General features: G+C 50.7%; 1 protein-coding gene across 6 annotated transcripts; it reads right to left on the reverse strand.

Annotated features, from left to right (window-relative positions):
- Positions 1–675: 675 nt before the first annotated feature.
- On the reverse strand, positions 676–23499 carry Tex29 (testis expressed 29). 6 transcript variants are annotated; one of them, XM_040733583.1, is made up of 7 exons: positions 23349–23499; positions 23072–23117; positions 22884–22977; positions 16501–16611; positions 2710–2779; positions 1567–1733; positions 676–822 (listed from the first exon to the last, which is right to left on the reverse strand). In XM_040733583.1, the coding sequence occupies exons 1-7, from the start codon at positions 23354–23356 to the stop codon at positions 782–784; spliced, it is 537 nt and encodes a 178-aa protein (XP_040589517.1). In that variant the 5' UTR covers positions 23357–23499; the 3' UTR covers positions 676–781. The 6 variants fall into 6 exon arrangements, with proteins under 6 accessions (XP_040589517.1, XP_040589518.1, XP_040589520.1 ...); XM_040733584.1 differs by lacking the exon at positions 23072–23117 and adding an exon at positions 23118–23163; XM_040733586.1 differs by lacking the exon at positions 23072–23117 and adding an exon at positions 23134–23163 and having other exon boundaries at positions 23349–23498.
- Positions 23500–23997: the final 498 nt, after the last annotated feature.

The following is a 23997-nucleotide window of genomic DNA, read 5'->3' on the forward strand; positions in this document are numbered from 1 at the left end:
AGAAACCCTCTGCCTCAGCTCCCTCAGAAGCCTCTATGGAATTGGGGCAGTCTCTACACCCACAGCCAAGAGACACCAGAGGGCCTCCAGGGGTTTTCATTCTGACTTCTCAAACTGACCCTCTAGGAACCCTGAGTCTGGTCAGTCTGCCCTGTGGGCATCTGTTCAGAGCCCAAGACCATAGCTTCATAGATGCTGCTCAGTTCCAAGGGGAAGAACCCAGTGCCCAAGATGATGGCCTCCCAGCAAGCCACCCCTTAAAAGCATTCAGTGGGCGCTGAGCCCCCATTCTGGACCCTGGCTGTGAAGCCTGTGGAAGCTCTCACCGCATGTAGGCATCAGAGAAGACTGGGTGCCTTTGAGTGATTGGCTAGAGATGGCTGGAGCACCGGTGACAAGATTGTTGTCTCCTCCCCGAAGAGCCCTCCGATCCTTAGAAAGCTTCACTGGGATGTCATGGACTCCCTGGATCTGTGTGGCAACCCCACCCTGTCTTCTGCAAAGGGGACTATGTGGCCCCCCTGTGCTAGCACAGAGACCCTGTCTAGTGATCTCAGTGTTAGTGACAGGCAGAGCTGTTGAAACCAAACTCTGGCTCCTACCTGCACCCAAAGGCACGCTCCTTCTCCGAAGATGTAGCACGGCCAGGAATGGGGCAGCCAAGAGCAAAATGCAGCACTCAAAATATCTTTATTATTTTTTCTTCTTGGTGGTCACTGCATCACACGCATTCACTGGGACACACCACCGATGTTTTCACAGCTCTGCCTCCCTGTGCTCATTACTCTTCTGTTTCTCCATGTTCTGAGAATGTCACTTCGGCTAAATGACAGGAAGGAAATCTGAGTGTTTCTCCGATGGGACATTCAGCACCCTTTGGAGATTTTTATCAAGGGCTTGGAGTAAACAAATAGCAGGCATTTTCCCAGAAGCCAGTGATGAGTGGCCTGTTCTACCCTTGTTTCCCAAGACATCATGGGGACCGAAGCCTTAGTAGAAGGTCTTCATAGACCGTCTCAACACAGAAGGCAGCAAGGGAAAGATATCCTGCAGGTGGTCTCAGGTACATAGACTAGCAGACGCCCTGGGTCCCACTTTCCCTGGGGATTTCCATGAAGCCAAAGTCCATGAGACTGGACATCAGCGAGACAGACCTTTCCATCCCATGTCCCACAACAAGATGCAGTGTTTGAGACACCCTTTTCTCTAACCTGGCCCAGGAAAAGGGACAAGAGGTCTGCACAGCCTCCTGAGAGTCACTGACAAGCATGTGACTCTCTCCTGTGAACAGGACCAGGCAGTGAACTACTTCCTGTCCCTCTTCAGCCACCGTCTCACCAGCAGCAGCCACACTCGCCCTGCAGTGGCCCCAAGGAAGGACCTGCACTGAGATGTGCCAACCATGCTGGGGGAGGGAAGAGAAACCCTGGTCCTCCACAGTTGACTACCCTGAAATCCCGCCCTGCCTAAGACAGTGTTTGCCATTATTGTTGAGGTCATCAAAGACACTGAGCAGATGCAAAGGGTGAACACCCCCAAGGACAGACTCAGCCCACAGGATCCTACCTTCTACTTGGCTCTCGTCAGTTTCCTTCTTGTAGGAGACACTTGGCGGGGTGAGCTTGAATGACTCTGGTTCTTGAAAAGAATACAGCTCAGGCTCCTCAGTGGTCTTGTATGATGATGTGGGCTCCATGGAGATCTCTGTTTCCCTTGTGCTCTCCTGTATGACCCTGGGAAAGCAAGCCTGGGTCATGGGCAAGGGCTAGAGGTAGAAGCTCCTCCTCCCACCCTGCACACAGGCTCAGCAACGAGGCCCACATGCTCTGCTCCACCGTCTCAGCTCAGTCTCTCTGAGGCAAAACCCAGGAAGAAAGTACACCTTGTGCTATAGACCAGCTGTGTTAGCCACCTGAAAGGCTGCAACAGTTGCTAGGTGAGGTATGTAAATCCTCTCCTTGGCTCTGTGCCGATCACAGACAGAGCCTCCAGAGCATCAGGCAAACCAGGGGTGGACGCTGAACTGAACACCAGCCCTGGCCCACAGACAGAGACCAGCTGTGTGGTCCAAGCCCTCGAAGACTCGGGGATGATGACGTAAAGGGTGTCCCTCTGACACACCCAAATGCTGACATCCCACATACAGTGCACAGACTGACCGGGCCCAGGGTTTAGAGCTTGTGGTGGTTAATATGATCAACTTGACAGGATCTATCATCACAAAAAAGGATAAAGCCACGGGGCACGTCTGATAGAACTTCAAGATTAGGTTTATCGGCAGTGGTAAAAAAAAAAAAAAAAAAAAAAAAACACCTTAACTGTTGGCAGCACTATCCCTCAAGCTGCAAGCCAAAACGAACCCTCCCTCCTTTAGGTTAGCGATGTCACAACAACAGGGCTTAAGGACAATGGAGAGACGAGTTAGCCCTTAGCTTGAGCCATGGGACCTCCCAGGTGCTGTCTTTGAGTGCTCCAGCAGAAGATGGGTCCCAGGACCTGTGGCTGCAGAGGCCAACAGAGCCAGTGAGCTCAGTGCTGCTCTTGGGGTCTCAAACACCCACCGAATGCTGGGGAGTCACTTGCATCACTAGGAGGAGACATACCCAGAGCGGCAGCAGGTGGGTGTGAGGGGCAGGCTGCGGGAGCGGCAACAGGAATCACGTGTCTGCCCACCCCAGACCCCCCCATGGAAGAACAAAGAGGACCCACCTGTAAGTGATGGCGACGATGAAGACCCCGGCGATGAGCACGATCAGGACAGAGAACACCTGCACATAAACTGAGATAAGCCCCTGGCTTAGTATCCGGACCCGAGGCAGTCAGGAGGATCTCACCCAGCGTGGACACCGACCCTGTGTGGTCCGTGTAGCTCACTGTCAACCCACCAGCCCATTCGCCCATTGGCTCAGGATGCTACAGCTGAGGGGACATAGTCCCCAGCCCAACGTGTCCCTACGTGGGGGTCAATGCCATCAAGTCTCACAGTCAGGAAGAGCAGACCCTCTAGCTCCTGCACCATACCCCCCACCTTGTAGGGTCGTGTGCGGGCAAAGTTCTCAGCACATGTGAGTCCCATCATTAATGCTTTGATTATTACAACCTTCTCTATTCCATTTCCTATTCCCTCAAGGGAAAGAAGGAGTCCTGCTGGACACACCCAAAGCAAGGGATAAGACTTGCTTCAAGCCCCCCCTACTTTGCCTCCCTCTAGATGGCTTTTAGGTGCCCCTAACCAGCCAGAAAGAACTCTGTCAGACGTGATGTCCTTCAAAGGCATACTCATTTCTGCAACAGAAATGAGACCAGCAGATGCTTGTTGCTACACAGGTCTGGAGCCACAGGTAAAAAATAAGGTGTGAGGACGACATTGGGCCTGCTGGACTAGGGGTCACCCTGCTCCAGTGTGACAGCCTCTTTAGTAATCACACCTACAAAGACTCTTGTCCTAGCTGGCATTAGCTGTCAACTTGACACAGGCTGGAACCACCTGAAGAGTCTGAACTTGGTAATTGTCTTTATCAAGGTGGCCTGTGGGCGTGTCTGTGAGGGATTTTCTTGACTATTGACATAGGCGGGGCCCAGGCAACCTCGGGTGGTTCTGTTCTCTGGGCTGTGTGAGGAAGTTAGCTGTGTGTAAGCCTGAATGAGCCAACAAAACAACAGTCTTCCTCCACGGTTCCAGCCTCGACTTCCCAAGTGATGGACTGTGGCCTGGAGGTGGGAGTCAAATGAACCCTTTCCCTCTCTAAATTGCTTTTGGAAAGTTGTTTTATCACATTAAGTAGAAAGGACACCAGAACAGAAACTGATGTCAGGACTTAAGTGGCATGCATGATGGACCTGACCATGTGGCTTCCTATGTATGCCTTTGGACTATTTTGTTGGAGGATCCTGGAAGGTTTTGGAACTTTGGGCTACAAAATCCAATGAGTAGCTGGGCGTTGGTGACGCACGCCTTTAATCCCAGCACTCGGGAGGCAGAGGCAGGCGGATCTCTGAGTTCGAGGCCAGCCTGGTCCACAGAGCGTGTTCCAGGACACCTGCTGTTGCTGTGGGTGCTTGGGAAATAATGCTGAGGGTAACACAGACAGTAACAGAAGGCCGGCTTGTGAGGTTTCAAATACTGTGTAGGCACCATCCGTGTGAAATTCTGAGTTGACAAATCTGTGTCGGGCCAATGATGGAAAATCAGCTGTGATGAATAAAAGATCAGCACCACTGAGGTGTTGTCCCTTGGGGCCACTGAGCATATCAACAATTAGAAGTTAACGTCTAAGAAGGAAGGCCAGGGCTCCATCTCAAGCTGGAGGCTGAATTGGACAGCGTGGGACAGTCACCCGCAGGGCACCGTCTCAATGGCACGACAGACGCAAGATGAGGGAAGTGATGGAAAACTGCTGAGGTCTGTACCACGGGGCAGGGGCAGAGTCCCTGAAGAGATGCCCAGGGAGGCCGCTGCTGAAGATGCCTCCGTTGCAGTGGAGACCCCAGGATACTGGAGATGCCAGTACCATCTGAGGTCCTCCAAGGACAGCAGCAACTGTGGAGTGTAGCGGACTAAACAAACGGTGTGTTCTGAAGATGGCAGAGCTGGGGAGGGGTGGCTGCCCAAAGCCTTTTGTGCCAAAAGGTCACAAGCGATCTCTTGATAGATGTCACACATTGAACTGGAAAATCCTGACCTTGGTTCTGCTTAAGTTTGAGCGTTCATATGCCATGGTTCTTCGGGAATAAAAAGTATTTAACTTGGTTTTTATTTTACAGATGTCTACAGTTAAGAGACTTCAGACTTTTTAAGATTTTTTATAAGTGCTTTGCCTACATGTATGTATATATATCAAGTGCATGCCTGGTGCCCACTGAGGTCAGAAGAGGGCACTGGGTCCCCTAGAACTGAAGTTACAGATGGTAGAGTCACCTTGTGGATGCAGGGTACTGGTCCTGGCTCCTCTGCAAAAGTAACAAGTGCTCTTAAACATTCAGCCATCTCTCAGCCCCAGAGACCTTGAACTTTTTGAGCATTGAAATGTTTAAAGACCAACGGACTTTTAAGTTTGACTGTGTTTTATATTCTACTATGAGCATAAGATCTCTGGGACGTTATAAAAGATGATGACTTAAAGCAATGCAAACGCGTGTTGATTTGAGGAGAGAGGGCTGTCGTAGCTAGCTGTCAACCTGTCAGACTAGAATCACCAAAAAGTCTTCAGGGAGCATTGTCATTACCAACTGATCTACGAGCACGCCTGTGGGATACTATTCCTTGGGCAAGAAGTCCTGAGCTATATAAAGAAGCTAGTTGAGTATGAGCCTGCATGACCAGCAAGCCATATTCCTCCGTGGTTCCTGCTTCTGGGTTCCTGTCTTGGCTTCCCAGAGTGATGAGTTGTGACCTGGCAGAGTGAGCCAAATAAACACCTTCCTCCCCAAGTTGCTTCTGATGTTTCATCACAGCAACAGGAAGGAAACTAAAGCAACTCTCTTGACAAGATAGACCACATTCACCAGCTCCCCAAACAGCTAGAGATCAAGTTGTCCCCTAGGAAATGAGAAGGATTCCAACAGGATCCATGAACCCTAGACCTCTCTGGATTCTCTACAAGGGGGAAGAACAGGGATCCCTTACATGAGAGCGGGGGTTGAAAGCTGAGAGTTGAACAGAGCAGCAATGGTGTCCGTGAAAGCCGTCTATTCCTATACTGATGTAAGCAATGGCTAAGATGCAGGGGGTGACCCAAAACTGATGTTAGCCCTGTATGCGATGGCTAAGATGGAGGCGTAACTCCAAAACTAAAATTTCACCTTGGAGGAGCTGAAGGGGGGGGAAGGGGACCTGATATTGTGGCTGCCGGGTGGCAGGCTTAAGCCAACAGCAAAGTGCTTATAGAGGAATCCTTTCCCTCCACGTTGGCTTGTTTCTTTAAATCACGACTTTGCACTGAGAACTCACAAACCAGGAGGAAAGAACAAGTGCTTTCCCCAGATCCCAGGTTTGTACGGCAACTCTGGGATGCCCCACTGAGCTATCACTTCCTGACTTTTACAGCCGGGAGAAACAGTCCCACAGTAGGTACGGCTGGCCTATGACTAAAGAAAGTGCAGCAGAGTGGAAACCAGGGCTGGGCCCAAATGATTCTATGGTGTCTACTCAGTGCATTTCGAGGATACTCAAGCAGTCCTCATGATCGGGAGAAGTGACTTCCCATGACAGACACTAAAAACTTACCCGGAGCAGAGACTTCAAGCCGACCGACCAAGACTATGGGCGCTATGGTGACATACTCATGGGCGCTATGATGACATACTCATGGGCGCTATGATGACATACTCATGGGCGCTATGATGACATACTCATGGTGCTATGGTGACATACCCATGGGCGCTATGATGACATACTCATGGGCGCTATGGTGACTATGGTGACATACTCATGGGCGCTATGGTGACATACTCATGGATGCTATGGTGACATACTCAGGGAGCTATGATGACATACTCATGGGCGCTATGGGGACATACTCATGGGCGCTATGGGGACATACTCATGGATGCTATGGTGACATACTCATGGATGCTATGGTGACATACTCATGGACGCTATGATGACATACTCATGGACGCTATGATGACATACTCATGGACGCTATGATGACATACTCATGGATGCTATGGGGACATACTCATGGATGCTATGGTGACATACTCATGGACGCTATGGTGACATACTCATGGACGCTATGGGGACATACTCATGGATGCTATGGTGACATACTCATGGGCGCTATGGTGACATACTCATGGGCGCTATGGTGACATACTCATGGGCGCTATGATGACATACTCATGGGCGCTATGATGACATACTCATGGGCGCTATGGTGACATACTCATGGACGCTATGATGACATACTCATGGATGCTATGGGGACATACTCATGGATGCTATGGTGACATACTCATGGATGCTATGGTGACATACTCATGGACGCTATGATGACATACTCATGGACGCTATGATGACATACTCATGGACGCTATGATGACATACTCATGGATGCTATGGGGACATACTCATGGATGCTATGGTGACATACTCATGGACGCTATGGTGACATACTCATGGACGCTATGGGGACATACTCATGGATGCTATGGTGACATACTCATGGGCGCTATGGTGACATACTCATGGGCGCTATGGTGACATACTCATGGGCGCTATGATGACATACTCATGGGCGCTATGATGACATACTCATGGGCGCTATGGTGACATACTCATGGATGCTATGATGACATACTCATGGGTGCTATGGTGACATACTCAGGGATGCTATGGTGACATACTCATGGGCACTATGATGACATACTCATGGGCGCTATGGTGACATACTCATGGACGCTATGGTGACATACTCATGGACGCTATGATGACATACTCATGGATGCTATGGTGACATACTCATGGGCGCTATGGTGACATACTCATGGACGCTATGGTGACATACTCATGGGTGCTATGGTGACATACTCATGGATGCTATGATGACATACTCATGGGTGCTATGGTGACATACTCATGGGCGCTATGGTGACATACTCATGGGTGCTATGGTGACATACTCATGGACGCTATGGTGACATACTCATGGATGCTATGGGGACATACTCATGGGCGCTATGGTGACATACTCATGGGCGCTATGGTGACATACTCATGGACGCTATGGTGACATACTCATGGACGCTATGATGACATACTCAGGGAGCTATGGTGACATACTCATGGAGCTATGGTGACATACTCATGGATGCTATGGTGACATACCCATGGACGCTATGGTGACATACTCATGGAGCTATGGTGACATACTCATGGAGCTATGGTGACATACTCATGGGCGCTATGGTGACATACTCATGGACGCTATGGGGACATACTCAGGGAGCTATGGTGACATACTCATGGACGCTATGGGGACATACTCAGGGAGCTATGGTGACATACTCATGGACGCTATGGGGACATACTCAGGGAGCTATGATGACATACTCATGGACGCTATGGTGACATACTCATGGGCGCTATGGGGACATACTCAGGGAGCTATGATGACATACTCAGGGAGCTATGGGGACATACTCATGGGCGCTATGGTGACATACTCATGGACGCTATGGTGACATACTCATGGACGCTATGGTGACATACTCATGGACGCTATGATGACATACTCAGGGAGCTATGGTGACATACTCATGGATGCTATGGTGACATACTCATGGACGCTATGGGGACATACCCATGGGTGCGATGGTGACATACTCATGGACGCTATGATGACATACTCATGGACGCTATGGTGACATACTCATGGGCGCTATGGTGACATACTCATGGACGCTATGGTGACATACTCATGGACGCTATGGTGACATACTCATGGACGCTATGATGACATACTCATGGGCGCTATGGTGACATACTCATGGATGCTATGGGGACATACTCATGGGCGCTATGGTGACATACTCATGGACGCTATGGTGACATACCCATGGGCGCTATGATGACATACTCATGGAGCTATGGGGACATACTCATGGATGCTATGGTGACATACTCATGGGCGCTATGGTGACATACCCATGGGCGCTATGGGGACATACTCATGGATGCTATGGTGACATACTCATGGATGCTATGGTGACATACTCATGGAGCTATGGTGACATACTCATGGATGCTATGGTGACATACCCATGGACGCTATGGTGACATACTCATGGAGCTATGGTGACATACTCATGGATGCTATGATGACATACTCATGGACGCTATGGTGACATACTCATGGACGCTATGGTGACATACTCATGGGCGCTATGGTGACATACTCATGGACGCTATGGTGACATACTCATGGACGCTATGGTGACATACTCATGGACGCTATGATGACATACTCATGGGCGCTATGGTGACATACTCATGGATGCTATGGGGACATACTCATGGGCGCTATGGTGACATACCCATGGGCGCTATGGGGACATACTCATGGATGCTATGGTGACATACCCATGGACGCTATGGTGACATACTCATGGAGCTATGGTGACATACTCATGGATGCTATGGTGACATACTCATGGGCGCTATGGTGACATACTCATGGACGCTATGGGGACATACTCATGGACGCTATGGTGACATACTCATGGACGCTATGGGGACATACTCAGGGAGCTATGGTGACATACTCATGGGCACTATGATGACATACTCAGGGAGCTATGGTGACATACTCATGGATGCTATGGGGACATACTCATGGGCGCTATGGTGACATACTCATGGGCGCTATGGTGACATACTCATGGGCGCTATGGTGACATACTCATGGATGCTATGGTGACATACTCATGGGCGCTATGGTGACATACTCATGGATGCTATGGGGACATACTCATGGATGCTATGGTGACATACTCATGGACGCTATGGGGACATACTCATGGGCGCTATGGTGACATACTCATGGATGCTATGGGGACATACTCATGGACGCTATGGGGACATACTCATGGGCGCTATGGTGACATACTCATGGATGCTATGGTGACATACTCATGGATGCTATGGTGACATACTCATGGGCGCTATGGTGACATACTCATGGGCGCTATGGTGACATACTCATGGATGCTATGGTGACATACTCATGGGCGCTATGGTGACATACTCATGGATGCTATGGTGACATACTCATGGACGCTATGGGGACATACTCATGGGCGCTATGGTGACATACTCAGGGAGCTATGATGACATACTCAGGGAGCTATGGTGACATACCCATGGGCGCTATGGTGACATACTCATGGGCGCTATGGTGACATACTCATGGACGCTATGGTGACATACCCATGGGCGCTATGATGACATACTCATGGGCGCTATGGTGACATACTCATGGATGCTATGGGGACATACTCATGGATGCTATGGTGACATACTCATGGACGCTATGGGGACATACTCATGGGCGCTATGGTGACATACTCATGGACGCTATGGGGACATACTCATGGACGCTATGGGGACATACTCATGGGCGCTATGGTGACATACTCATGGATGCTATGGTGACATACTCATGGATGCTATGGTGACATACTCATGGGCGCTATGGTGACATACTCATGGGCGCTATGGTGACATACTCATGGATGCTATGGTGACATACTCATGGGCGCTATGGTGACATACTCATGGATGCTATGGTGACATACTCATGGACGCTATGGGGACATACTCATGGGCGCTATGGTGACATACTCAGGGAGCTATGATGACATACTCAGGGAGCTATGGTGACATACCCATGGGCGCTATGGTGACATACCCATGGGCGCTATGATGACATACTCAGGGAGCTATGGTGACATACTCATGGATGCTATGGTGACATACTCTTGGATGCTATGGTGACATACTCATGGATGCTATGGGGACATATTCATGGGCGCTCTGGGGACATACTCATGGGCGCTATGGTGACATACCCATGGGTGCGATGGTGACATACCCATGGGCGCTATGATGACATACCCATGGGCGCTATGGTGACATACTCAGGGAGCTATGGTGACATACTCATGGATGCTATGGTGACATACTCATGGATGCTATGGTGACATACTCATGGATGCTATGGTGACATACCCATGGACGCTATGGGGACTATGGTAACATACTCATGGGCACTATGGTGACTATGGTGACATACTCATGGTGCTATGGTGACATACCCATGGGCGCTATGGGGACATACCCATGGGCGCTATGGGGACTATGGTGACATACTCATGGGTGCTATGGTGACTATGGTGACATACTCATGGTGCTATGGTGACATACCCATGGGCGCTATGGGGACATACCCATGGGCGCTATGGGGACTATGGTAACATACTCATGGGTGCTATGGTGACTATGGTGACATACTCATGGGCGCTATGGTGACTATGGTGACATACCCATGGGTGCTATGGTGGCTATGATGACATACTCATGGTGCTATGGTGACATACCCATGGGCGCTATGGTGACTATGGTGACATACCCATGGGCGCCATGCTGAGTGTATCACCCAATCCCAATCCCAGTGAAGCCTGTGAGCTGTTGCTTTGAGCCACCCATCTTTTGGGGGTGACTTACTACAGCATAACAGAATCACAGCACACAGAATGTCATGGGGCTCCACAGGGGAAGTGCCCTCTTCATGACCTTGAGCACACAGAACCGAAAGGAAGGAAAAGCACGTAAAGCAGGCCCCACAAACCCTTGCATCCCAGCATCTTTGAACGTGATAAACTCAGAATGGTATGTGAGCACGACGCACAGCATGTTTTCATGCTTTCTTATCAGCACCTCCCGACATGTGGTAGCGGCTCTCGTCCCTGCTGTCAAGCTAGCAAAAGCAAGAGCTGGGACCCTGCGAGTCCCTGTGCACAGCATCCGGCTGTGAGAAACCACACGCGTGACTTGTTAGAAGCCACGTATTGTGACTGCTCTCCCCAGACAGCGAGAACGGAGGAAATGGTTATTTTCCCGAGAGAACAGCTTAGTAACGTCTCCCCAGCACAATTAACCAAAGTTTTGAAATCGTCTCAGCAAGTCCCATGAAGAAACTGAAGTCAAATACTTGGAAAAAATGACACATTACGCAATGTGCCCTAAATCAAGACTGAAGATTGAAGGCACGGCTTCCCGTCCTATTCCCTCTTCTTTCTGAGAGATCTAATGCTAGCTCCCCAAGTTCATATTCTTAATAATACAGATTATGCCATAACACAATGTGCACTTCAAACCAGCCTATTTAAGAAGTTGGTGAAAGGTTTTCATAACATGGAATTATATGCACAAAGAACTCATAATACCCTGTCACTGAATCCTACAACTTACACAGCACAGAGGTTCATTTGCTGCCTTGAATGAGAAAGATGTCAAAGAAATGAAAAATAATTTGAGGGCGCAGTGAGAACCCGAGTACAGGGCTCGCTGCCCAGACTCTTCCTACAGATGGCCCCACCTCTCAACTTGGAAGATGTCAGAGCTGAGAAAGAGCGGAGCCCACACACTCATTTACTAGGCAGGGAAAGATGGACAGAACGTCCATCTCTGTTGCCACGAGAAAGTGCCATGGCCCCCTCCCAAACAGAAGCCCCTGAGAGCCTGCGCTGTTTTCTGGATTCCTGAAGGAGACGCACAGCTGGGACTCTACGGGGACCAGGGCCTGTCCTTGTGTGAATGACTGGCAATGGCGCACGCAGGACATTCACAAAACCGCCAGTACCTTCATCAGAGTCTGCTGGAAAACAGAGGACGTGGCAGATGGAAACAGGCAGTGACAGTTGGGCACGCCCCTAAAGGGATCTGCCTTGACGGATCCACTCCGCATGCCCCACGGCTGGGGCCCCATTTCGCTGGGGTATGTAGCAATTGAGATAATTACTCCAGCTCTTGGCTCGGACTAGAAACAGAGTGTGCCCCCACGCGCTCCTATGGAAACCCCTGAAATCACTTCTTACATTGGATGCTCATTTCTCCGGCCTCTGAGGGGCTCTGAATGTAGAATTTTCCAGACAGTCTCATTGGCAGAAGTGCTCTTAGTCGCTTTCCTGTTCAGTGTTAAAAACACTCTGGCAACAGCAACTTATGGAAGGAATGGTTTATTTCAGCTCACAGCTCAAGGCTGCCGTGTGCCATGGTGCGGAGTCAAGAAGCCAGAGGCTGGCCACGCTGCACCGGCATCCAGGAAGCAGGAAGTGGTGAACACTGCGCTCAGCTCAGCTCTGCCTCGTTACACAGCCCAGGACCCCACCGTAGGGAACAGTGCCGCCCACAGTGGGCAAGTCTTCCCGTTGTAATTAACATAATGAAGATGATCCCTATAGGCACACCCAAATGCCATCTTCCAGATGACTCGAGAGCTCATCAAGTTGACAGCTGAGACAGACTGTCACAATAATGCTTGTGACACATCACTTAAGTCTCAGGTTCATCTCAGAATGCAAAACACAATCCAACTACAAAAGGCCCCACGGTCCAACGATTACAACAGTTTAAAGTCTAAAATCCACATCTCATCTGAGACTCGAGGAAATCTTTTAACTGTGAGTTCCTATACAATAAAAATCAAGTCACACACTTCCAACATACAACAGCATAGAATAAACCCATCCATTCCAAAATGGAAGAATCCAGATATCAGGAAATGACTAGGCCCAACCAAGATGAGATTCCAGCAGGGCAGACACCAAACCCTGTGACTCCATGTGCAGCAGCTGGGACTCACAAAGAAATGTCTGGTTCTAGGAAACTTAGATGGACTTACCCTCCAGCTACGCCACCCAAAACACACATAGCTTCTCTTTTAGGCTGGTTCTACTCCATGCTTGCAGCTTTCCTTGTGGCCTTTGTCCCATAATTCCTGGCATCTCCAATGTCCTAGGGCATCCACCGCTACTCAGGCTTCACATTTACAGTCTCCCACAGTGGCCTCCCAGGAACATCCTGCGTGGATTGCAACCCTGCCACACTGCATGGCCTCATCTGTTCTCTGAAACCACGGGGTAAGATTTCACGACCTCCTCAATCTTTTATTTTCTATGTCTGCAAAACCAATGCCAATACTGTGTTTGTTAGGGTTTCTATGGCTGTGACCAAAAGCAACTTGGGGAGGAAAGGGTTAATTTCACCCACGCTTTCATATAACGCTTTTGAAAGCACTAAGGAATCTGCAGGCAGGAGCTGATGCGTAGGGCATGGAGGATGCTGCTTACTGGCTTGTTCCTTATGGCTTGCTCAGCCTGCTTTCTTAAAGAACCCAGGACACCAGTCCAAGGATGGCACCACCTACCATGGGCAGGGCCCTCTCCCATCAGTCACTAATAAAATGCCCTCCAGGCTTGCCCACAGCCCAATCTTACACACGCATCCCTCAGTTGAGTTTCCCTCCTCTGAGATGACTCTAGCTTGTGTCAAGTTGACACAGAACTAGCCAGCACTGCTGTAAAGTTTGAAGGGGAGGTAGGAAGAACCCTGGAGCTCCACTGGCCAGTCAATCTAGCCAATCAGCGAGCTCCAGGTTCACTGAGAAAAGACTGTCTCAGAGCACGCAGTGGCAGGGCTGGAGAGATGGCTCAACAGTTCAGAGTGCTTGCTGGCAGAAACCCACAGCCAATCAAAACGCAAGAGCAAGTGACCACGTGACACATCTACACCACAACTCCTCCACCCAAGGCTTAGAGATCATAGCAGGAAAGGGGACAGCGAGAGGAACAGGACTTGTTGCTGTGACACCATGTCTCCTAGAAATGTCAAAACTACAGGGATGAATCTCACCAACATGGCTGCCTAAACATGATCTGAGCAGAGACATTAGCGATAGACACACTGATATGAAAGGACAGGTCTCATGGGCTCCAGCCCTAGACAAAGAACTATAGTAGCTAAGGAATGGAAATGCTGGCAGCCAGAGAAACAGCCTTGCCCAGGGACGAACCCCAAACTGATTAATACAAAACGGTCATCCCTGAAGTCATACTCATATAAGTGACCTTATGTGGACTGAGCAATTATATTTATATATTTAGGAATGTGTGTGCACATGCATGTGTGTAATAATAGTGTGTGTGTGTGTGTGTGTGATAATAAATGAAGAAAAAGAGGTCATGGATTTGAGAAAGAGCAACGCAGTACAGAAGGCTTGGAAGGAGGAAAGGGGGAAAACATTACGATTATATTTTAATCTCAAAATATCAAAAGAATATTTTAAAAGTGAGTGCATAGTACTTAGAGAAAATGGTTCCCAGCACCCAGATCAGGCGGCTCACAACCACCTGTTAACACCAGTTCAGGGGCCAACACCCTCTACTGGCTTCCATGGGTACCCATGTGTATGCATGTATGCACACACAGAGACAAAATATGTATGTATGTATGTATTTATTATGTATGTACATTAGAGAGAACAACATTGACATCTAGCCTCCACAGGCACATCCACAGTTGTGCATGTACACAGACAAAGGCACGCACACATACACACACACACCACAGAGAGAGAGGGAAAGTCATACCAGTAAAGAACCACACATTGTGTGACTCCTCTTATATGAAGTATTCGGAACAGGTAAATCCACAGACAGATCGGGGGGCCCAGGAAGCATGAGGAAATGGATGCTAACAGGTGTGAGGAGATGGTCTCAGGTTAGGTAGTGTTGGAAGCTGTACAAGTTTGTGAACATGCTAAAAACCTACTGAATTGCATTTTTTAATGGTGAATTTTAGACAGGTCATTAGCTTAGCATACATGAAGATCCATTGCCAGCACTGAAAAAAAAACAAACGCATTTTATAGAATGACCATTTTGTCTGTAATAAAAACGATATCAGCTCTGGTTGCTTCTGCTAGATGATGTGTTAGGGTCCATCCTCCCCGGAGTGACGAGGGTCCTCCTGAGCCCTCCTAAGTCATAAAAAAAGATGCTATCAGCAGGAAGTCCTTGTTGCTAATGGTGATGTTCTTTGTGGCCTCTTTGGGAGAAGTTGGGTTTCACTGTCATCTGCCTAAACACTCAAGTACCCATGACATTGATGTGAGTGTGGCCCTGTCTGCCTCTCTCCAGCCTTTTCTGTGAGGAGCTGGTTCTGGGCAGCATATCTGTCAGGCCCCTGACTTCCCAAGTCTTGTACCCAAGGGACACAGCCCTGTCTCAAGGGACTCAGTCTACCTGTAGGAGGAGAGAGACCGAGAGGTGGGACCCTGCGAGCATTAATGAAGGTCTGGAGACATTACTTTAGAAAATTCTTTGTTTCTAATTTAAATATAAATTTAAAAATAAAAATTTTAAAAATGTTATGAGAAAAAATTCTCAAAGTCCAGAAGGTCAAAATCCTGACATATAAGAATATATCCAAGAGGTAGGATGTACACAACTTTTCACAGCTGCAACCTGGTTCTCTAGGATTCCAGTTCCTTCCTGTTCTCCATGGATACCTGGTGTGTCTAGAAAAGGCTCTTCCGGAAGCACACAGTGAGAAGACAGTCTACGCCTGGTCTGAGGACTGTGCTGTGCTGCCGCGTGGTCCTAAGTGATCTGGAGAAACCCAGTCACACAGTGACTCTCAGCTGTCCCCGCATTCCTCGGCTAGACACCACAGCCTTGCCAATCCGACCCTCAGCGGGCGGCGGTCAGCATCACCCTTTGTCCCACGGCTGTCTTGGTAAGGACAGTCTCTCACCCAGCCTTCGAGAGCCCACCCTTTGCAGGAAAGAGTGTGAGAAGCCCCTGACACTCAGCCCAGAGCGGAACGGAGCTGCGTGAGCCTGGGAGCGGCCGGTGACTTTCCATGCGGGTGGATGGGGCACGGCACACATAGTGGACAGTGACGGGACAGGGTCAGGCGTGTGGTCTCCCCGTACTCACCGGGAACAGCTTTCTCGTAGCAGACCCCCTTGTAGAAACAGCACCCGAGGTCTTTGCACCGGTCCCTGGTGATGTTGTAGTCACAGATGTCATAGAGAGGGATGTCACACACTGCAAGGCACAGACACAGCACTGACTTGGCAGAAAGCAGGGTGGGGTGGGGTGAGGTGGGGTGGGGTGGGGTGAGGTGGGGTGAGGTGGGGTGGGGTGGGGCGGGATGGGGTAGGGCGGGGTGGGGTGAGGTGGGGCGGGATGGGGTGAGGTGGGGTGGGGTGAGGTGAGGTGGGGTGGGGTGGGGTGGGTTGATAATTACTGAGCACAATGCAGGGCCTCTGATGGTCAGGTGGGGTGGGGTGAGGTGGGGTGGGGTAGGGTGAGGTGGAGTGAGGTTGGGTGGGATGGGGTGGGGTTGGATAGGGTGGGATGAGTGGGGTGGGGTGGGGATGGGTGGGGTGGGGCGGGGTGGGGTGAGGTGGAGTGGGTGAGGTGGGTGGGGTGGGTGGGGTGGGGTGGGGTGGGATGGGATGGGTGGGGTGTGGTGGGTGAGGTGGGGTGGGTGGTGTGAAGTAGGGTGGGTGGGGTGGGGTGGGGTGGGTGGGGTGGTGTGAGGTGGGGTGGGTGGGGTAGGGAGGGGTTAGGTGTGGAGGGGTTAGGTGGGGTGGTTAGGGTGGGTGGGGTGGGTAGGGGTGGGTGGGGTGGGGTGGGTGGGGTGGGGTGGGGAGGGGTGGGGTGGGGTGGGGAGGGTAGGGAGGGGTTAGGTGGGGTGGGGTGGGTGGGGTAGGAGTCTGCCAGACTGAATTGAGGTGTCCTTAGTCCCATTGTTCATCATGCAAATCTGGCTTTGAAACTAGGATATGAATTTCTGAACAAAACAGTATAAAGTTAATTACTGAGCACAATGCAGGGCCTCTGATGGTCAGGATGATAAGACAGCCCAGCAGAGCCAAGTCACTAACACAAGACACTGCGTGGCCAGGTCACCAGGTGCCACATGCACACTGAGCCACACCACGAGCTGACCTAGCGGTGTGGGTTGAGGACTGCTCCTGGATTTAGAAGCCGAGTCTAAAGAAACACACACTGGGGCTGGAGGGGTCCTAGAGGTTAACGGTGCAGCCCACTCTCATTGGAGCCCAATTAGGTTCCCAGCACTCAGGTGGGACAGACCATAACCACCTCTAAGTCCAGCTGCAGAGGATCTGACACCTCTGGCCTCTGTGGACACTGCACTCACATCACATAGTCACATACACACAGACAGACACACACACACACAGACACACACACACAGACAGACACACAGATAGACACACAAGACACACACAGACACACACACAGACACACACATAGACACAGACACACATATACACAGACACACACACACACACACACAACTAAAACTAAACTAACCTTAAAGAAAACCACAAAAGACGGAGAGTTGAGTACACATTCTGGCCCCGGCCCCCTGAAGGGAAAGCAGCGGCCTGTACTAAAGGAGATTGAAGAAAGGGAAGCGGAGGGGGAGGGGCTGCCCCGTCACAAGCGGATCCTACTTGGTGCTTCACCGGAGAGGCAGCTGCCTGGACCAAATGGTAAACAAGCCACACGGAGGTCTCTGCATGATCCAGGCAGGGGTACATCATTATGCCAGGGCCAGAGGGGCTAGCCTGCACCAGGGAAGCAGAGACAGGAGGATCCTGGGGCTAACTAGCCAGCTAGTCCAGCTGAACTGGTGAGGCCCGGGCACAGGCTGCCTCACAGTGTCTGTGCACACATGTGCTCACATGTGCATGCATGAACACATACAAAATGCTATCACCATGGCGTCTCCTTGGTTAGACCTTACAGACACAGGTGCCAGAGTCCACTTCCCCTGGGACGTCTTCTTGGTGAACTGGGGTCATGGAGGGTCATCATGTCCCGTGTGTGGATACTGTCTCCCTGGGTCCAGTCACTCTGGAAGTGACAGCACAAGTCATTTGGGCCCACTATCCTTGCCACTGGCTTCTAAGAAGGTGCACAGAGGCGGCAGCACACTGCTTTGCCATTTACAGAAACAATTCCATTGTCATGGCAACACTAAAGGAAGCCACATTAATTGAATATGCAGATCAACTCCCGGGCAGTAAGAGGTTAGACTTAACAGGGAGACAAAGGCTAAGTCTGAGAGGACTAACCTGTTACTGTAGCTTGCCTCTGGCCAGGGCTCAACGCCCCCTCCCTGGGGGTAGCCTCTGCCTGGCCTGGCCCAGAGAAGTTGATCCCCAGTCTCCCTATTTTGAACAACCGTGCACAAAGCCTATAGAACCTTGTTGGACAGTACAGGACCCCGCCACCAAGCATGCAGAGAGCCCGGAGCACAGTGGGTAATCACAAGGCTCACAATGTCATGGTATAGCTGTGGGCTACCTGTCACCTGAGGACAGAACATGTGTGTCTGGGGAAGAGGAGGGAACTCAGACTTCCAGCAGGGCAGCAGGAAGGTACACAGAGCCCCCCCCCCAGAGGTGAGGGTGTGTTGATCAATTTGTGGTCTCCTCTAAGTTACCCCACACTGTATAAAGCGGGTTTCTCAGACCCCCTTGCCACTCACTGGGGGTGCTTTTGAGGTTGTAGGGGCAGACAGACATATCTTGTTACAGAAACTAGGCCCAAGAACTTAGAGATACACCAGACCCAAGCAAGGGTTAACGTCCCCCCTGTGCCCCGTAATGAGGTGGACGCCCCGCACTCCAATGACAGGGGCCCCACTGGCCTGTCAACTGACACTAGTGTGTGACATTAGTGTGTGATATTAGCGTGTGACATTAGTGTGTGACATTAGTGTGTGACATTAGCGTGTGACACTAGTGTGTGACATTAGTGTGACATTAGTGTGTGACATTAGTGTATGACACTAGTGTGTGACATTAGTGTGACACTAGCGTGTGACATTAGTGTGACACTAGCGTGTGACATTAGTGTGTGACGTTAGTGTGTGACATTAGTGTGTGACGTTAGTGTGTGACATTCGTGTGTGACATTAGCGTGTGACGCTAGCGTGTGACGCTAGCGTGTGACGCTAGCGTGTGACACTAGTGTGTGACATTAGTGTGACATTAGTGTATGACACTAGTGTGTGACACTAGTGTGTGACATTAGTGTGACACTAGTGTGTGACATTAGTGTGTGACGTTAGTGTGTGACATTAGTGTGACATTAGTGTGTGACATTAGTGTATGACACTAGTGTGTGACATTAGTGTGACACTAGTGTGTGACATTAGTGTGTGACGTTAGTGTGTGACATTAGTGTGTGACGTTAGTGTGTGACATTAGTGTGACATTAGTGTGTGACATTAGTGTATGACACTAGTGTGTGACATTAGTGTGACACTAGTGTGTGACATTAGTGTGTGACGTTAGTGTGTGACATTAGTGTGTGACGCTAGCGTGTGACATTAGCGTGTGATGCTAGCGTGTGACACTAGCGTGTGACATTAGTGTGTGACACTCGTGTGTGACATTAGTGTGTGACACTAGCGTGTGACATTAGTGTGTGAGCCAAGGGCTGACAGGCAGAGAACTCCCCACCTGCCAGCTTCTGTCCTCACTGTTGATGCGGCCTACTCAATTGGTGTCACGCAGACTTGGTGTCTAGTCCGTGGCCAGTCTCTCAACTGAACCTGGCCCTCCCGTTTTGCCTCCGTAGCCAGACCCAACTCCACAGTTCGACTCTCAAGCTTGTGACCCACGGGGGTCCGGCTCCCTTGGGTTTGTTATTCATATTTCTACCGGCCAGGTCAGATACTTCTGGCAAGTCTGCTACAGCCTCCTTAACCCTTAGTATCCACTAGGTAACCCATATGTAGAGATCTAGTGATCAGGGTAGGAAAGAGCTGGGTAAACTGTGCACACTTGGCCTAGGAGCCATTTGGCACCCGTGGACCCCCGGGAGGCCAGCAGGACCCCAGGCCGTGTGGGGATCTGAAGAAAGCTAACAGGGCCTGCATCAGCCGGGGCTCAGCGCTGCCACATGTCCCACCACGGCTTCTCTGCCTCCCGCTATGAGGAGATCAGACCCTGTCCTACTCCGGGTGACTCCGCTATGTAAAGCCGCAGTTCTTCAGGCTTGGCCCTGCCCCAAGGGACTCCATGTGGAGGATGAGGGACAGCTCTGAACCTGGGTGGACAGATGACCAGGGCCATCTGTGGCACAGACTGACTTATCCCTGAGTAGGAAGGGGCATCATTCCATACATTTTTCAAAATGAACAAGAGAAGACCAGGTGTGTCTGGGGCACTGTGTCCACAGGCTATGGAGAGAAACTAGAATGAAGAGGGGCCATGGGCACATTAAAATCATACCAGGAAATCCATGCCCAAGGACTTACTGGACAGAGCCAAGGAAAGGGTGTGACTCCCTCACCTGGGCCACTGAAGGAAAAGAACTCACACTGTGGCAGCAACAGAGCCACTGGCCTGTTGTCCCAACTGTCCCAGGGGGCTTCAGCTCAGCTGGGCCCCACCACTATGGCCACCTATCCGATTGTCAGCTCACTGTTCGGTCTAAGCCGTCACCGCTCCAGCAGCCACCATACCTTAATCCTGCGGCTCAACCCTGGTTCTGTGGTTTGACTATATAGCAGACACATTCCAACCCCACTGCTCACCATCTTAGCCACCCCACCCCACCCCACCCCCCGACTCTGCACCTCTGTCAGCATGCCCGATTCACCCTCATCCCTCTCTGAAATTCCTTGAACTCTCCTGAGCCCATTTTAGCCATTCTGTAACACACACACACACACACACACACACACACACACACACACACACACGAAGAGGTGTGTTTAACCTGTTAAGTGTGACCTGTAAGAAATTTAAGAACCTGTGTTCGGCTGGCCAGGAACGCGAGAGTGCCAGACAAGGTCTGACAACGAAACTGTTGAACTTGGTGAATTTCGTATTATTTCTGAAACTCTGACATCGTGGACACACAACCTAACTTTGTCACTTTACAGTTTCTCAACAAGCCTGAGGCAGCCCCCTGCACCATCTCAAAGGGACACTGGGAATCAACACTGTCCTATCCATGTATCTTGGTCCAAGCTGGAATGCCAGAAGACAGGTCCACAGCTAGGAATACCAGGAAAGCAGGGCCGCAAGTTGAGATCATTTCCTGCCCCTGGGATGTGGCCCCACAGTTCACAGGTATACCTGCATGCACTCCTAAGACAGCCTTCTTGCCCGTAAAACAGCTTCCCTGTATCCTGAGGTCACCTCTCACCTGACCTCACACACCTGGGGCGAGGTATCCCAAACCAGGCTTATGTATCCAGGGCCAAGGTCCAATGGCTCCCAGGAACCCTTTGGAGAAGTGGATGGGTACTGATCCCCGCCCCATCCAGACAGCTCCCCAAGGCTCATGGCTATAAGCAGAGACCAAAGGGGGCTGCTCATGAGGACCTTAAGAACAGGCTTCTCTCACCCTTTGTTCTAGTTACTGCTTTTCCCCTGGGAGACTGGGGGCGGGCACTCAATCCTAGCCAAGCACAGTGTTGACCCAGCTGTTTCTGCTGCTCTCTGTGGCCCCAGTCTGCCTAACATCAGCTTATCTTGCTGGTTCTGAATCAGAAATCACAAACAATCCTCTCAGGAGTCTTCTACCTGCAGAGGTGCCCGGCCCCAGTGTCTCCCCTCACACTCCAGGCCTACGGGGGGCTAGCTCAGCCCCCGGTAGGAGTTGGCTACCCTTCAGGGAATCTGGCCTTCCTTCCAAGGGAGACAAACAAAAGATGAACACATTTCTTCTCTGTCATTGAGTACACCGGCAATGCACGAACACATGTTCAGTTGAGAAAAAAAAAACTCAGAACACTGCGACCGGAGCAAGGAAGGTGACAGTTCCTTCTCACCATCCCCAGCGGTCTGATGTTCCTCCTGGGAAGCATTCAGTTCTAAAGCGTCTCCTCCTGGTTTAAAGCAAATGCAATTACACCATGAATACTCAGTGTGACTTCAAGACAATCACTTTTTTTCCATGGCTCCCACATCCAAGGGTCAACAGACTAATGCCGGCTTACAGACCAGGCATGTAGGCGACGTGCGACATGTGCTTCCTTGTTGAAAAATGTGTTTGAGCAAATAAAATGCCACTTCTGAGATAAGCATTTTCAGGTAACTGAAGACTATAACGGATAGAAAGCCCTGTGACTCCCCGTTGTTCCTTAAACTGATATGTGAGGTCCCTTGTGAACTACTCTGTAATGAAACTGAAGACCTCCCTCAAGATTTTGACATGGCTCCTTAGGCCATTAAGAAACACCCTTCCCTGCCTCCCGTGACCACACCAGCTAGGTCAAACCCTCCCTAAAAACAGCACGACGGACTCCTCCATATTACCTGCAAACTTCTTCAGGAGGTGCGTTGGGGACTTCTTCACTTCTGGGGCATATCTCATGATAGCAGCTGACAGGGATGCAGGGATCAAATATGCCTGGAAGACAGGACACCTCAGCATAGGGGGCCCCAGAGCGTCCACACCTGGAAGATGGGATACACCAGAACAGAGGGCCCCAGAGTGTCCACACCTGGAAGATGAGACACGTCGGCACAGGGGACCCACAGCGTCCACACCTGAAAGACAGGATACCTCAGCACAGGGGCTACAGGACATGCATGTCTGGAAGACAGGACAGGCCACCTCAGCACGCAGGGGTCTCAGAGTGTCCACACCTGCAGGCAGGATGCCTCTGCACAGGGTGGCTCTGTGGCCATCCGCTGGACATGTGGTGTGGCACCAGAGAATGAACAGGTCAAGCTTTGGGGGCTCTTCCTGGCCCCAAGGCAGCGGGTGTGGCCACCAACCTGTCCATCGTTTCCAGAGTCAAGTCCTCTCCACTGCCCCTCCGGGACCCTAAGTAGAAACGACGTTTTGGTTGGACCAAGAACTGGCTACTGCTCTTCCTGTCTACTGCTCACAGTCAGCTGGGGGGAGGGGTGAACAGAAGGAAGCCAGTCCCTGCCTGTTGTGACATCACTTGGAAGCTCGAGGTCATGAAGGTGTCACAGCACTTCATTCTGTGGAGTGAGCATGTAGCCAGAGGGCCGTGTACACTAGCAGGCTGGGGAAGGAGGCCGGGGGACAAGTCCTGAACAGAGCCTACATCCGGAGTCCAACTTCTTCCTGCAGCATCCCGGCCTTGGTGGCAGGATCAGATCTCTCAGTCTTGCCATGTGATCTCTCTGGGTGCACCTGTTTTCACAGGCACTATGAGGGTACAACCGTGAACAAAACCAAGATCCCATCTGTCTGTGGAAGAAGAGGGAACAAGGCACTGAGAGTCTATGTCTGCACCCCAGGGTGGGTTCCTGCTGCGGGCCACTAGCCGAATGTATCTTGGAAGGAGCTGCGATAGTAGACAGCCTTTTGCCTCCTTGCTGGAAAATGCCGGATGTCTCAGTATTTTCCAGGTGTTGTGTGAATTCGAGCAGTGTGTCCAACTAGTGAGCTGCT

The sequence above is a fragment of the Mesocricetus auratus genome, unplaced genomic scaffold, assembly GCF_017639785.1.
Source record: "Mesocricetus auratus isolate SY011 unplaced genomic scaffold, BCM_Maur_2.0 Super-Scaffold_100031, whole genome shotgun sequence".
Taxonomy (NCBI): domain Eukaryota; kingdom Metazoa; phylum Chordata; class Mammalia; order Rodentia; family Cricetidae; genus Mesocricetus; species Mesocricetus auratus.